The sequence below is a fragment of the Balaenoptera physalus genome (genome assembly GCF_965194825.1).
Source record: "Balaenoptera physalus genome assembly, chromosome: 12".
Taxonomy (NCBI): Eukaryota; Metazoa; Chordata; class Mammalia; order Artiodactyla; family Balaenopteridae; genus Balaenoptera; species Balaenoptera physalus.
Window position 1 is genome coordinate 18,487,073 of NC_138897.1, and position 16,237 is coordinate 18,503,309.

The following is a 16,237-nucleotide window of genomic DNA, read 5'->3' on the forward strand; positions in this document are numbered from 1 at the left end:
AGCCTAACCACCCCCACCTTGATCCACATTCTTTCTGGGCACCTGGGAGGACGGCACCTCCGGGCTCCCTTTTAGTTGGTGGAGTCTTGTGAGTAGTTCTGGCCAGAACTGATATGAGACCCCCCCAGGACTCTCCTCCTCTGCCTCTATTCCAGATAGCGGCTGCTCCTTCACCCTCAGCCTCAAAGTAAGGAGAATTATGAAGCAGAGCACAGCCCTAAGTGATATATGAAGGGCAAGTGACAAAAACTACAAATAAACTTTTAATTTAAACCACTGCAATTTTCCATCGGTTATCAACCTACTAGAAAACTTGGCACTGCAAAAAGCAAAACTTAAGGTCAACTGAATTCCAAATCTTTGCAAATTAAATATAATATTCCAGTTTTGATTTCATATTTATTACAGAAGTTTTATTGCACGCATACCAAAAGAAAAAAGCTTTATCTCACACTAAAGATACAACATTCGAAATTAGAAATGTCAATATGCCTTGTATTTTAAAGAAATAAACTTAAGATTTATTTAACAGAAGACAACATTAGTAAAATGTAATGATCCTGATATTAGGGTATTCTTTAAGATGTCTTTTCCTATACCTCATATGGTATAAATTTTTCAAAGGAAATTCACCCAATCTATTTAGAATATTCACTCTAATATGAATTATCCTTTAATTGGCCAAAAGGTACTATATTTTCACCTGCTGCTGCCTTTCAGTTACACAAGGTTCTTTTTAAATTCATAAATTATGAGGAGTGGAAGGGACAAGTTCTTAAATAATTCTCTTCCAGTTCCCCAACTCCCTTCAATAACATATTGTGTAAATATACAATTTTCTAAACACTCTAAAAGTTTTTTCTTTTAATTCCCCACACTCTAGACCCTACAAATACTGTTCAATGACCTACCTCTCCAAAAGCAAGCTCTATTCTGAGCCTTAGGAATACATGTAGCCATATTAGTGCATTAATGTACATCAATATAACTGTTTAAACTTTTGCATGGCTTCATCTTCCAAATTTATGCTAGCCTAGCATCACTGAGGTTTTTTAAAACTCTCAGAGTTGTTGGCCAACTCAGTAAAAATGCCTTGGGGATTAATGACCATTCTTTAAATTTTATGGTATTCTGAGTTTCTCAAAAACAAGGCAAAAACATAATCATAAATTACAATAAAATACAAAGTTTTATAAAAATCATTAATAAAGATAAAATTCATTTTGAAAACCATATTTCAAATATCTTTATGTTGAAACAACTGAGGCATTTATTTAAAAGACACGCCAAAAGAAAAAAAAAAAATTCCCTACTTACTAATACAGTGGTACTATTTGCAATACAGACTTATGAGGAGAAAAGTGAATAAGAAAATACTTACCCACTCTCGGATGCGCTCACAATATACTGTTTGTCACTAGAAGCACAAGCTTTAGATAAACAGGTGATTGAAGCTGTGTGACCAAACAACAGTGCTCGAGGATTAACCTAGAAATACACAAATATGTTGATATTAGTACCAAATTTTTTTAAGTAATCGTTTTTAGGAATCCTGTTAAATATTCAGTACAATATACAGATACAGATTTGAGAAGAACTGCTCAGAACACCAAAAACTAAGAGCTGCAAAACACTGACTCCCACCAATTTAATGCGCACAATCATCCCACCACGTAGTTCTAAAGTCAAAAGTGGAAAACCAAGAGGTGACATTACTTGCCCAATATCATGCAGAGAATGATGGAACCAGGATTTAAAGCAGGGCAGTGTTTAGCACTAAGCTCCAATACACTGAGAAATCATGTTAAGAATGTGAATTAGTATATAAAATAATTTAACCTCACCTATTTTTAAAATAATACTTTGCATGATTTGAAAGTACATTTAGAGTCTCTAGACCGACATCCCCAAACACAAAAAATAGAGAACAGGTACCCTACCAAAAGCTGATATCAATGTTAACTATCAGGAACCAGATTGACCTTCACAGGCTAATGATTTAGTGCCATAGTGCCTTATGAAAGGATGGCTTAATACCCACTATTCTAAAACAGTCTAGCAATCAGCCCCCAAATTCATCTACTCTGTACCAAACTGCATGCTATCATTTCAGGTTACTTCAAGGCCTTAAGTAATTTCAGGATATCTTTCTTAAACATTTAATACATACAAATAATATTTGTAACACATGTACAAGACATAAAAAAATACATAACCACACACTCAATACCCAGTTTAAAAAAACAGAATATGATTAATACCTTTAAAGCCCCTTTCATGATATCCATTTTGCAAAGAATCAAAATCGCTTTAGCCATATTTTGCATAGTTATAATTAAAAGAAAAATACAATCATTGTTTATGGTTAGAACAGGCCTAGAATGTTTTCTCATACATCCAAAATTTTCTCATACATCCAACCCCATTTCTATACAGAGACTCTGTGTTCCTCCACTGGAAAAAAAAAAAAAATGCTCTTGGTCAATTCTTTAATTTCTCCCAAGAAAATCAAATTTACCAATTGTTAGTTTTATTTTCAATGTACATGGCTTTGCTAGAAAATCCCATTTTCAGTCATAATAGAGTAACTAGAACTGACTGTACTCCCACCAAAATCTAGAAAAATGAACAAAACTAATTGAATGAAGTATAAAAATCACATAATCATCTCAATAGAAGCAATAAAAGCATTTGACAAAACTCAATATCCCTTCATGATTAAAAACTCTCAACAAATTGGGTATAGAAGGAATGTACCCCAACATAATAAAGGCCATATACAACAAGCCCACAGATAACATCATATTCAACAGTAAAAAGCTAACAGCCTTTTCTCTAAGATCAAGAACAAGACAAAGATAGCTACTCTTGACATTTCTAATCAACATAATACTGGACATCTTAGCCAGAGCAATTGGGCAAAAAAATAAACAAACAAAGCATCCAAATTGAAAAGGAAGAAGTAAAATTGTCTCTGTTTGTAGGTGACATGATCTTATATGTAGAAAATCCTAAAGACTCCACCAAAAGACTGTTAGAACTGATGAACAAATTCAGAAAACTTGCGGGATACAAAATAAACATACAAAAATCAGTTGTTTCTATAACAACAAGATATCTGACAGAGAAATTAAGAAAGCAATCCCACTTACAATAGCATCAAAAAGAATAAATTACTTAGAAATAAATTTAACCAAGGAGGTGAAACACCTGTATTCTGAAAATTGTAAGACACTAATGAAAGAAATGGAAGAAGAAAAAAATAACTGGAAAGATATCACATGTTCTTGGGTTGGAAGAATTAATGTTATTAAAAGGTCCATATTACCCAAAGCAATCTACAGAGTCAATGCAATCCTATCAAAATTCCAATGGTGTTTTTCAGAAATAGAGAAATAGAAAAAACCATGATAAAATTTGTGTGGAACCATGAAAGACACCAAATAGCCAAAGCAATTTTGAGAAAGAACAAAGTTGGAGGCTTCACACAAGAAGTATTAATATAACTGAAGGAAAAATAAAAATATGGCATATTGTTATATTTATACCTTTTATCTATATCTCACCATATCTCATAAAAATTTGTCATAGTTATTAACTAATAAACATTTCACACATAATCAGTACAAAGATATATAAGATAATCTGTTCAACATATTCAAAAAACCATCCATCATCAAAGACCACAGTTCAAAAGTGACGGTTATCAAGTTATCAGTGGCAAGGTGTGATGTTTAGAATAAAATGATGTGATGTGTCAGTTCTTAAGAGTAAACACTAACATCAATGTTCCAATCTGGGACTTTGAGGCTACTAGCTCTATAGTCAGCCAATAAAAGGCACTTCTTTTTTTCCCCCCTTTAGCTTTTTTTTTCCTTTCTACTACCTGAGATGCTACAATTACATTCATTAACTAAATGCTTACTACGTACAAGCACTGTGATAACTGCTTAATACACATTCCTTCATAGAATCCTTACCACAACCTTGTGTAGTTGATCCTATTTGAAACATGGCAAGACTTAGGCACCAAATGGTTAAAAATTGCCAAAAGTCACACAGTTAGACACTACAGTAGCCAAGATTGAAGCCAACTTCGTGCACCTGCAACATCTGAGCTCTTACCATAATGTTTCACTTCTTTCATTAATGCCATGTATTATACTATTCTCTGCAATTATAGTTTTATTCTCTGCAATTACAGCTTTATAGGTAGTCGAAGCATTAAAACACTGTATACTGTAGACAATACCTGCACTAACAGGTTCCCTCCTTTACTCTTATCACCATCTGTCTAGGTACTCACTAAACTACTGCTTCTGCAATATCTCTCAGATATTTTATTGCCACCATGTTAGGCCAGGCTGCCCTTTTCCACAGGTAAAAGGAGACCAAGATATGGATAGCAAAAGTTCTAGCTACAGTTTTGAATCCTTTCCTAACAAAAGAAGGGAAGACACCATGACCTCAAGAGAAGGTATTTTGTGCCCTCCCCACTCTGTATGTTACATGACTTCTTATTGGTCCTTCATAGGCATAAATGACTGCTATAAAGTACATTAAGAAGGCCCTCCATATGAATCAAAAGACAATAACGAAGGCACTTTTTATTCAGCCTTCTTTTCCCCTGGGTAAATAGTCCAATTCTCTTAATATCTTTCAAAGGATGTATTTCTCTCCTAGTCAGTCTCCTCTCCCCGCTTTATCCCTCTTACTTGAATTTAAATAAATATAACATTCTAGTGAAATTCATGCAAAAAATTCAGTAAAAGAATGGTTTCTAAGATCTTACAAGTAAGTCTTATTGCTTGTAATAATTCCAATAAAATGTGATGGGATTTTGTTCTCCTCGTCACTACACTGCTGATTCATATTTAGTTTGCTATCAATCCTGAAGGCATATCACGTTCTACAACACTCATTTCCAGTCACTTTCCAAACTGTATCCCTAGCCTTGACATGTCATCCAAGTGTGTGGATCATTTTTTCAGTTGTAGCAATTCCATGCCTAGGTGAATACCTAAGAGCAACGAAAACATATGTCCACACAAAAACTCACACGCAAATGTTCAAAGCAGCATTATTCACTATCAAAAGTAAAAACAACCCAAATGCCCATCAACTGTTCAGCAGACAAATAAAATGCAGTATACCTATACAATGGAATACCATTTGGCCATTAAAAGAAATGAAATATTGATACATGCTACAACATGGATGAACCTTGAAAATATTATGCTAAGTGAAAAAAGCCAATCACAAAAGATCACATACTAAATGATTCTATTTACATAAAATGTCCAGAATAGGCAGATCTATAGAGACAGGAAATAGATTTGTGGTTGCCCAGGGGACATGGGGGTATATTGGGAGTAACTGCTACAAAGTACAAGGTTTGCTTCCGAGGTGATGAAAATGTTCTAAAATCGACTGTGGTAATGGCTGCACAACTCTGTGAACAGAGTAAAAAATCATTAAATTGTACACTTTAAAGAGTATATTGTATGGCATGTAAATTTTATTTCAATAAGGCTGTTAAAAAAAACGTTTAGTTAAAAAATCAACTTTCTTGCCTCTACATTCCATGCCAGCTACCACCCCATATTCTCTGTTCCCCCTTACAGAAAAATTCCTGGGGAGAGTTGTCAGAGATTGGAGGTTAAAATATGGAAAAAGAGAGTCTCTCCACAGAGAGCCAGCGCCCAGAAGCAGAGCACACTGAGCAAGCCACACCAGTAAAGGATGGCAAAAAGTACATAGCGACTTTTAAAATAAATATGACAAAATTTACAAACAGTTTTACAAAAAGTTTTGCTCTCTTCAAGACATTGACCTTAGAAGGTATAAATGCTCAAAATTGTTTTTTAATATCTTTTTTGGAAACCTCCTTCAATATGGTTAGAAATTTTCTGAAAAATCTTAAATGTGACATATTAAGCCAGGTAGGATAGCTATTATAATTGAATATCAAGCCAAAAGCCAGCAGAAGTCAACTCTGATGAATAATGTAAATAATCATTCTGAACACCAATTTTAGTCAAAATATATCTCACAGAAGATATATTATGAGGTCAAATTATTCTGGAACTGTGTTATTTTTTGTTAAGTAGTTTCTTGTATGTGAAAAGTATAATAGGCACTTCAAACACTCACTTCCAAGTCTACTGAAAGATCCCAGAGACATATTTGCCCATCATGGCATCCAGTCACGATCGTGGACCCGTCATCTGTTAAAAGTACTGCTGAGATGCAGTGGGTTGGTGCTTTGCGACCCCAAAGAACGATGGGTAGAACAAGGCTGTTTCCTGCCATTGTGCTTTCAAACCTGGAAATGTTATAAGAATAATGTCAAATGTTACAATATTTCCTTCTAAAACATATTACACATTTTTCTTATGAAGCCAACTTGAACTTCCTAAGTGTCAAAAGTTCCTCTAAACATTATATATATAAATAAAACAGACACATATATAAAAGTATATAAAATCTAATTAAAATCTCAATTAATCCTCACAACAAATCACACAGTAAGTACTATTAGCACTCCTCTTTCACATGTAAAGACAGTGAGTCATAAAGAGTTGCAAAGCGAAAATGGAAGAAATGGAGCCCCAGTCAAGACCCAGGCAGCCTGACTTAGAACCCGGGGTCTTACTCACTCTGCTATGCTACCAAGGCAAGTGAGGTCTCCAAATCTTGTTAAGTCTCCAAACCAATAATAGTTAGCAATGTCCAAGAAAAACTGAGAGTTTTTGCCAGTGTCCTAAACATTAAAAAGAATACTGCCCACTGAGAAACTCATTCACCATATTTAGTACAAACCTATTATATCTCAAAGTCACGAATGTGTTTTATTCTAAACTCTGAAACCTGAGGGATAAAGAACTTTAAACTCATTTCTGCATAATAAAAATTTAGTTCTGGTAAAGGTGTTTAAATCTGAGATGAATAATCAATTAAGCAGTGTATATTAGAGTACCCTGTTTGTAGCACAAATATAAGGAATTATTCCTTCATATGACAAAATTAAGATCTAGTTAGTGAAACAACTAGATTTAGGTGTTATAAACTGTGTGATTAAAGACTTAAATACTAGTTCAGAGAAGTTCAAGAGACATGAAAACTGGCATAATCAGAGAGGGCTCCATATAAGACAGAGACTCTGCCAGACCTTATGAGACACTAGGAGTCACTGATAGGGTTGGTTTCTACGTGGCAACAAAAGATATGTGTATAATCTAGACTCTTTAGAACGCTAAGATTGTCCTAAGAAATTTTCAGAGACACTTAAAGGAATAACCACTTTCTATGAAAGAAACTAGTTTAATATCCATGGTCCTACTGCTGGTTGCTTTTAGCAGAAGTCTTCTTTAATCCACTACTTACACTCTTTAAACAAATAAATAAAACTAAAACTAAAATCCCTTTCCCTGGAAAGAAAATTAGGCAAGTAAAAAATTATGAATGATGTTTACCAAAAGCAGTCTATGTATATTACATCTTTTATTTTTTGTTAGAATTCATGGCTGTCATCAATTTGTTTCCCCCAAAACTTCATCTGTTTTCTACAAGTAAAAGTTGTTTGCTACAACTTAGGAAAAATTCCAAGTTCCCTTCCTATTTATAAAACAATTTATGTATCATGTTCAGCAGTTCATAGACTACTATGACACTAACAATTCTTTCCATATTCCTATTTAATATTAGAAAATGAAACAAAGCACTGAGCCAACTTTAACAAATTTGGTACAGCATGTTACTGGCTGAATAACATATCCAACAGTGACTTTCTCAAAAAGAGAATCTGGAAGGAGTTCATTTTTCCATGGTGACAACATTCATTTTTAAGTTATATCACCGAAGATTTCTCTCAATTAAATAAGCTCACAGCATCTAACACAATATGGTGAGATCTGGAAAGAACATTTCTCTCGATATTTGAGCACTTGTATTCGATGCATATGCCTCACTTGAAGAGAATGCAAATATACAGATTCAGGACTAAGGAATATGTGTGTGACAGGGACATGTGTCTGTTCTGATGCAACAGGAAAGAACATTCTGGTATTCAAGTGACAAGGAGCTCAAGGAAACCTGCAAGAAGAATACATTTCATAGCTCTTAAAACAAGTGAAAATAATCGCCCATAACATGATAAAGGTATTGGAAAACACAAGAAAACACATCCATCTCTAACTCAGCTTCTCCAGAAACTAAAACAAATCTTCACATTCTAACGAAAATCAGGAACTGACAGCCAATCAGAATCTGAGAAGAATTCTCATTAAGGGCTATTAAGAATCTTCATAAGGGAATACATTGTATTAATTTCCTAAAAACTGCCCTGACCACAAACTGAGTGGCTTAAAAAACAGAATTTGTTATCTCACAGCTCTTGAGCTAGAAGTCTGAAAGCAGGTATTGTCACAGTTAGTTCCTTCTGAGGGTTGTGAAGGGAAAGATCTGATCCACACCTCTCTCCTTGGCTGGTAGAAGGCCAACTTCATGCTCACATGGTGTTCTCCTATGTACACGTCTCTCCCTTTTTTTATAAGGACACAGTCATGTTGGGTTAGGGCCCACCCTGATGACCTCATTTAACTTGATTACCTTTATAAAGACCTCCAAATAAGGGCACATTCTCAGGTACTAGAGGTTAAGACTTCAACATATGAATTTTAGGGGAACACAACTCAACTCATAGCAGGGACATGTCCTTTTAAAAGAACATAGCCTAAAATTAATTATCCAAAAAGCAATTCTCCCTTAGGAAATAATGTTACAGAACTTCACTATATCTTTTCCAGGGGATCATACTACATCAGCTTATCTGCTATTACAACTGCTTATCTGAGGAATTAGGTAAGAAATTCTGTCCAACCAAGGTGGGGGAGAGGGGGGGATCGAATTCAAAACTCACTGCTCTATATCCAAGGACATTAGGGATTCATTGGGATAAGAAAAAAAAAAAAAATCACATTTTTCTGGAAAAGATCCAAATCAAAAGTGACTGAATAAATGATTAACACCATATAGTATTAACTGTAATAGAAACTCTGAAGAAAATTCTTACTAAATCTCCAAAATATTGTGTAAAATATACTCATATTTTGTAACTAATACATTAAGGGGAAATACCACCTTTCAAATTTTAGAGTTATAAATAAATATGCTGTACGACTAGATGCTCCTAAAAACAGAAGAATACTAAGAACATTCAATTTTCATCTATGTTTGTATCAAATCTGACTTAAAATTATATTTAGACATTGGCTATTAAATAAAACTTTTTTGCTGAAAAAGCTTTAGAGTCAAATAACAGCAGTTCTAGATTCTACCCCTCATTTTGCCACCAACCATGCAGGCTTTGAGCATATCATCTCATTTCTGAGGCTTAGTTTTCTCATTAAGAGGTAGTTATAAAATTAATTTTGAATCATTTTGAAGTCAAAGAAATCAAATCATAAAGAGCAGGGGTCTGAGAGATAAAAAATCAAGTCATCTCTTTTGGTTACCTTAATTTCATGCATTTTTCTATTTCACCTAATTGCACCTATTTCTCAGTTCTATACAGAAATAAAACCATACTTCAGTTAAAAACAACAACAAAAATAATAGTTGAAAGAACACTGAACTTACAGTCAGAAGAACTATCTTCAAATCCTGACTCTTCTATGCAATCTTGAAAAAGTTACCCCTCTGGGTCTCAGCTTCCCCATCTGTAAAAGATGGACAATAATACCCTCCTTTCAGAAAGCTGTCATAAAGGTTAAGAGATATCATATATGTAATGTAACTAGTAAAATATCCATCACATGGCAGATGATCAGCAACTATTAATTTTTTAAAAACAAAGATTTTGCTATTCTTCACATTCTGCTTCCACATCTACTGATTTCTTTCAGCACTGTCGCTTAACATTTAATAAAGTTGTACTTTTCAAGAGGTTACTATTTTTCACTGACTTTTTGACACAGTATAAAAGTACTACTACTGTATATGCCTGTCAAACAATTCTATCTGCAAATACGACAATTCAATTCTGCATGACTTTATTAGAAATAATACTACAAACTCCAATCCCAATACTAAGACAGCTTTCAAATTGAATTCTGATCTCATTTCCCAAGTTTCCATTCTGTGTCTATACCATGGAATTACAACAGTAGATAAAATAGACACATTGACCTATACAGTGGGGCTTACACACATGCAAACAACTACCACAGAGTGTGATACAGGAGAAATCTCAAGACCTAATGGAGACACAAAAGATGGATATCCTAACCTATACTTCAGTGGGTCCAGGAAGGGTTCTTGGAAGAAATGATGAGTGAGAATGAGTAGTAATTACCCAAGGAAGAGGCTCAAGGAATCACATATTCTAAGTCCCCAAGGTAAGAGATCTCAATTCTTTCTGGACAGTGAAAATCGCAGGGCTGGCATTCAGAGCACAAAGGCAGAATGAGACAAGAAACAACAAGCCAACGTGCACCAAATCATAAGAACTTGGTAACCCACCTCAAGGAATTTGGAGTTTAGCCTGATAGCAATGGAAAACAGGTCAACTGTTTTAAATCTGATTAGCTTTTCAGAAAGATCCCTCTGGCTACAATACAAAAGGGAGGGAGAAAACTCTGGGTTTGAAGACCAGTGGGGCTACTGCAGTACTGCTGGTAAGAGAGATGGTGCCTAAATGTATCACAACTTCATTACTATTTCTGGATTCCTCTGTCTAATGGCTGTCTCCCCTACTAGTCTTTAACAAGAACCACATCGATGTATTTACCACCATAGGATGTGGAGCACAGTGTCTGCCATATGGGACGTCTTTAATAAATATATGATGAAGGGTAGCAGTGGTGAAAATGGTAATAACAAGATGAATATGAGAGCTATTTTAGATATACAATAGATAGGACTTGGTGTTCAGCACACCAAATTGATAAAAACACAACATAGATTTCGATACAGGTTTTTTACACAAAGGTACTCCAAGAACAAAAGTAAAGAGAAAACAATTTAAAATACTAAACGCCCTCTACATAAAGAATAGGCACTATTATTATGATGCTGATGCCCAGGGAAGTCACCAATAATTTCAGATTCTAATATGTGAGATAAATTATTATACACCTAACCAGAATTTACAAATTTAGGTTTTGAGAAAGAAGAAGACACTACAAGGTTTCACAATGGTCTTGAGCAGGACCAGAGTTTAAAGAGACTTAATGGTCCCATAACTATATATCCACCTAAGCAGAGAAGCAGTATGCTAAGACTATTTGAGATAGTATGGAGTTTGGAGTAACACAGAGAAAACTGCAGACAGGAAAACCAAATGGGATGCTACTGCAATAAGCCTGGGTGCAGTGATAAGAACCTGGCTAAAATGATGAGAGTTTTGAAAGAAAAAGAAAATATAAGGCATTATAGAAGAACAGTAAATCATGGGGTTTGATGAAATATGTAAGGCCAGAGGCAAGAAAAAGACATGAATGACTATTACTGTTGCAACAAAAATAGAAATGAAATTTTTCCTCTCCTGATAACCAGGAAAATAAAGGGAACAGTGAACAGGCTAGAGAAGAAATATAAACTAGCATGAGTTAATCAATCCTAGTTTTATTTTAACTGTTACTAATCTGCAGTGTCTATAGTTAGATTTGTCCTTCACAAAACTAACCTGTCACCCCAATCCTGTGTAATTTAGGTAATTTACACCCTGCACCTGGTATTTACTCTTTACTTTCCCTATAAACTCTTGTAGCAAATAACCCCTTGTAGCTGTTTGCATTTCAGAAAGGAGGTCATATGTAGACCGATAACCCAGAGGCTAACGGACCCAATCACCAGGTTGCCTGACTCCAGCAATGGCTGTTTTGAAATAATGCAAGAAGAAGAAGAATGCAAGACCTTCACCATTTTGATCCTTATCACTCACTTCGGACTTCGAACTCCCCTATAAGAATCTCTGTAATTCCCCAGGAAGCGGGGGGCACAGTTCTTGAGGCACTAGCCTGCTGTGCCTTCCCTTTGCCTGGCAAAGAAAATAAAAAGCCTTTCTATTTCTTATCTTCCATTTCTCTGTCTCCGTATTTTTATTCGGCATCAGTGCACAGGGAGCCAGATTTGGCAACATTACTTTCCAAGCAGAGTGATAAGAGAAAGTAAGCAAGCATGGGGGGGTGGGGGTGGGGGGAGGAGGGGGGAGGGAGAGAGGAAAATAAGAACGTAATGAGGCAACAGAGGAACAGAGGCATAATCTGGTCTCAGAGAAATTAGAGCTCAGGAAATATGTTCACAAAATGGCACCAGAGAACTCAACAAAAAGCGTCTCACGTGAACGGCAAAAATCCAGTCACCCTTTGCCTGTATCAGTGAACCAAGTCATTGCAAAAGTTGATGAAATATGGGTCAACCTCCTGTTGTTTTGCTTTTGTTTTTGATATTTAAGCAGTTGTAAAAGAAAGGCTTTTGTAACTGACCAAGAAAAAAAAATCTGGCTTCCTAATATAGAAATGGAGAGAAGTATACAGCTCGTTACCATCTTATAGAGAGCTATTTGAGTGGATATTTATTTATTTATTCTTTATAAACACAAGTACATAATATTTGAAATTCCAATTTATTACAAGTTTACCCTTCAATGGGCCCCTTCCTCCTTAAAGATAATTTAAAAAACAACAAACAACCCAGGTGTCACTAAAGTGGGAACACGGACTTCTCACTGTTACCAATCAAGATTTTACTAAATCGCATTACTCGAAGGTAAGTAGAACTGTAGTCTGTATGGATAAAATGATGTGATGTCTGGGGTCTGGCATGTGGGAGACGGTGGAGGGGAAGAATGGGTAAGAGGTCTCGGAAGGGATGAAGATGAAACAAGATGGTAAGTGTGATGGGTGGTACGCATCCAGATCCGCCTCGGGAATAAAGGACTTCCTACCCCAGCCGCTGAGAGCACTGGGCTGTCAGCCCCCACTAACGACGCCCCCCAGAGGCAGACACCCTGCCCCCTTCCAGTAGGACAGCCCACATCCAACGACTGATCAATCCAGGGGTAAACAGTAAAGGTCAGGCCCCCTCATATCAATTCAGCATAGTTCTGAAGGGTCATTCCATCTTTGGAACTACCCCCAGGGTCAACCGAGATTCCGCTGAGACTCATTACAGCTCAACTTCTCCCTCTGGCCAAACCTGCTTCCTTTCCCCGGCTGTCGGGACTAAGATCCCTCCCTTAGAAACCTGAGTGCTAATCTCCATCTCAGAATCTGCTCGCCAGGCAACCCAAACTGTAAAAATAAGCGTTGAAGTTCTTTTTAGTACAAGAGTGTTCATTACATTGTTCTTACTGTTTTTATGTGCTTGAAAATTTCTCTAATTGCTAATGGGTACATGTTAAGAACTTTAGTGTCCATAAATCAGGGATTAAATAAATTATTAGAGAGTCTTACGATGAAACACTGCAGCATGAGATATGAAATAATCTCCAAAATATATAGTGGAAGGAAAAGGTGCAGTACAGTGTGTAAGATACATTCCCATTTTAGGTTCTAAAAGGGGTATATATATGTATCTACACACATCTGTAATACACACACACAAACGTTTAGAATAATTCTGTAATGCTACCAAATTAAAAAAAAAAAAAAAAACAGTAATGAAAACTACCTCTGAAAAGGAAGAGTAAGAGAAGAGACTGGATTGAGTGGGAATCCTGATTCTCAAGATAAATCCTTTGGTCTTAAGGGTTTTTTTTCCCTCGGCCTTTGGGTATTTCACTGTATTCCAAAAGACAGTTTAATAAATAAATTAATTAAATGGCCCACGGGACTTCTCTGGCGGTCCAGCGTTTAGGATGCCGCACTTCCACTGCAAGGGGCCCAGGCTCGATCCCTGGTCGGGGAACCAAGATTCCACAAGATGGGCGGGGCCAAAATAAATCAACAAATAAAATAAAATCCATGGCCCTGATTCACCAGGTTCTTTTCTTTTAAAGATGCACATACACACACAACATGGAGTTTTCAAAAAACCGTTTAACTTTAACAAGTATTTGTCTTTAGCCTATAACCTGTTCCAGCACTAGCTCCTCTCTGCCGTGAGTGCCCTGTCCCCAAACCTGTGATTCACTGCTCCTGCAACCACGTTTTCACAAGATTTTCTACACACTGGTGCAGAACACTCGTCACTTTGTGTGTAGTTACTTGTTTATAAATGCATCCATTCCACTAAAATCTGTTTCCCTGGAGAGTAAAACCAAATCATCGACATAAGCCCACCATCTTTGTTATTTAATCATTATCAAGCAAACTGCATTCCACTGGGATTTGAGGTGACTTAGCAGCACCTAGAATAGTTATAGACTTTTACTAGTGACCAATATGTACTTATTGAATGAATAAACAGAGAATAACAATAATTAGCATTTATTAAGCTTTCACTGTGTGCCAAGCAAGATATTTCTGAGGAAGGAATAGCTCATCTTTTTTGCTAAATCTAATTCTTCCTGGACTCTTTGAAGGATGTTACTCCCTTAATTATCCTTTCACTGTCTACCATTTCATCTGTCTTTCAGTTAAATTAGGCTTTGTCCTTCAAACATGTTCACATCTCATTTTTGTCCAAAACACCTTCGCTTGTTAATAGCCCCTGCTTGTAAATCTAGTAATTGCTATCTCTCTCTCTCTCATTCATTCTTTCTCTCACTTTATCTCTCTGTTTCTCTCACTGTAATTACAATCAACATCTTGAAACCCGTGATCTTAAACACAGTGTTTCCATTTCCTTACTACAAAAGGCCTCATGTAATCTAGATTCTATCTTCAAACATACCTAATCTAAGGATGCTCAAGATCGCCCTCTACGTGAAGAGGTCAACATTTCTCTAATATGATACTCCAGGAAAGAACTCTCCAATACCGCAGAGAGAAGCAAGGCCTTAGGAGAGAAGTGAGGAAAGAGAGGATGCTTTGACATTAATGGACTGTTGATACCTACACTTTCTAACCATCTTACTCAGTCCCTACATTATATTCAGTCTTACACAGTCACTAGTTGGACACAGCTGATCATTTGCTAATCCTCAACCCTCTCTCTTTGGCTTCTGGTACAGCACACTCTCCCAATTATCTTCTTCCTATTTTTTCAGCTTTATTCTGCCTAGCTATGTGAAGGCCTAGAAAGCCCTAAGAAAAATTGAAGGAACAAGGGAGGATCTTTCATCCCTGTTTTTTCACTAGATTTGGACTTTTTTTTTTTTTTTTTTTTTTTTTGCACCTTGCAGCGGCCTGTGGAATCTCAGTTCCCCTATCAGGGATTGAACGACACAGCAGTGAAAGCCTAGAATACTAACCACTAGGCAACCATGGAACTCCCAAGGGAATATTTGTGTGTGTGTGTGTGTGTGTGTGTGTGTGTGTGTGTGTGTGTGTGTGTGTGGCCGCACTGCGTGACAGGTGGGATCCTAGTTCCCGGACTAGGGATAGAACCTGTGCCCCCTGCAGTGGAAGTGCAGAGTCTTAACCACTGGACTGCCAGGGAAGCCCCCCAAGGGAATATTTTTTAAATTTGATTGTTCTTTTAATAAAAGGCTTAAGATGAAATTTACTTTTCCCCTTGTGATTCTCCCCAACTTTTTATTACAAAAAATGTTGAATATACAAAAAGTTTGAAAATAGTATAAAGATCACTCAAGATCACTCCATAAATAATATTTTGTCAAATTTCCCTTGTCAATACATGTGTATATAGAGAGACTTTTTTTTGCTGAGTCATTTGAAAATAACCTACACATATCATGACAATTCACCCCTATATACCAAGCTTAAAAATAAGAGCATTTTCCTTCATAAACACAATGCCATTATCACAATCACCATTATCAATACCATAATAATTCTCTAATAGTATCTAAAATCCAGTCCATATTCAAATTACTTCGACTGTCTAAAAAATATCTTTTATAATTGTTTTTAAACCAGTAAGTAAAATATTCAAGTTTTACTCACTGCATTTGGTTGTGATGCCTCTTTATTCTTTAGTTCTAGAACAGTCCTACTTCATTTTTCATATTAACTTTCACTCTTCATATTAACTTTAAATTAACAAAACCAACTGCTTATAGAATGTTCCAGATTTTAGATTTGTCTGATTTTATTTACAATGTCATTTATCACATGTTCATCTATCTCCTGTTCTTCCTATAAACTGGAAGTTGGATCTAAAGGCATCA

At 36.0% G+C, this 16,237-nt stretch overlaps 1 protein-coding gene across 6 annotated transcripts in view; it reads right to left on the minus strand.

Moving 5' to 3' along the window:
- WDR7 (WD repeat domain 7) overlaps nucleotides 1-16,237 on the minus strand; it is a 366,979-nt gene that overhangs the window by 341,242 nt on the left and 9,500 nt on the right. For 4 of the 6 annotated variants that reach the window (XM_082416400.1, XM_082416402.1, XM_082416403.1 and 1 more), the window contains exons 2-3: nucleotides 6,154-6,325; nucleotides 1,382-1,488 (exon numbers count right to left, since the gene is read on the minus strand). In XM_082416400.1, the coding sequence (XP_082272526.1) occupies nucleotides 1,382-1,488; nucleotides 6,154-6,312 (266 nt within the window). In that variant the 5' untranslated portion in view covers nucleotides 6,313-6,325. Of the gene's footprint in view, nucleotides 1-1,381; nucleotides 1,489-6,153; nucleotides 6,326-9,639; nucleotides 9,720-16,237 lie in introns of all 6 variants that reach the window. The other 2 variants (XM_082416401.1, XM_082416405.1) reach the window with 1 other exon arrangement.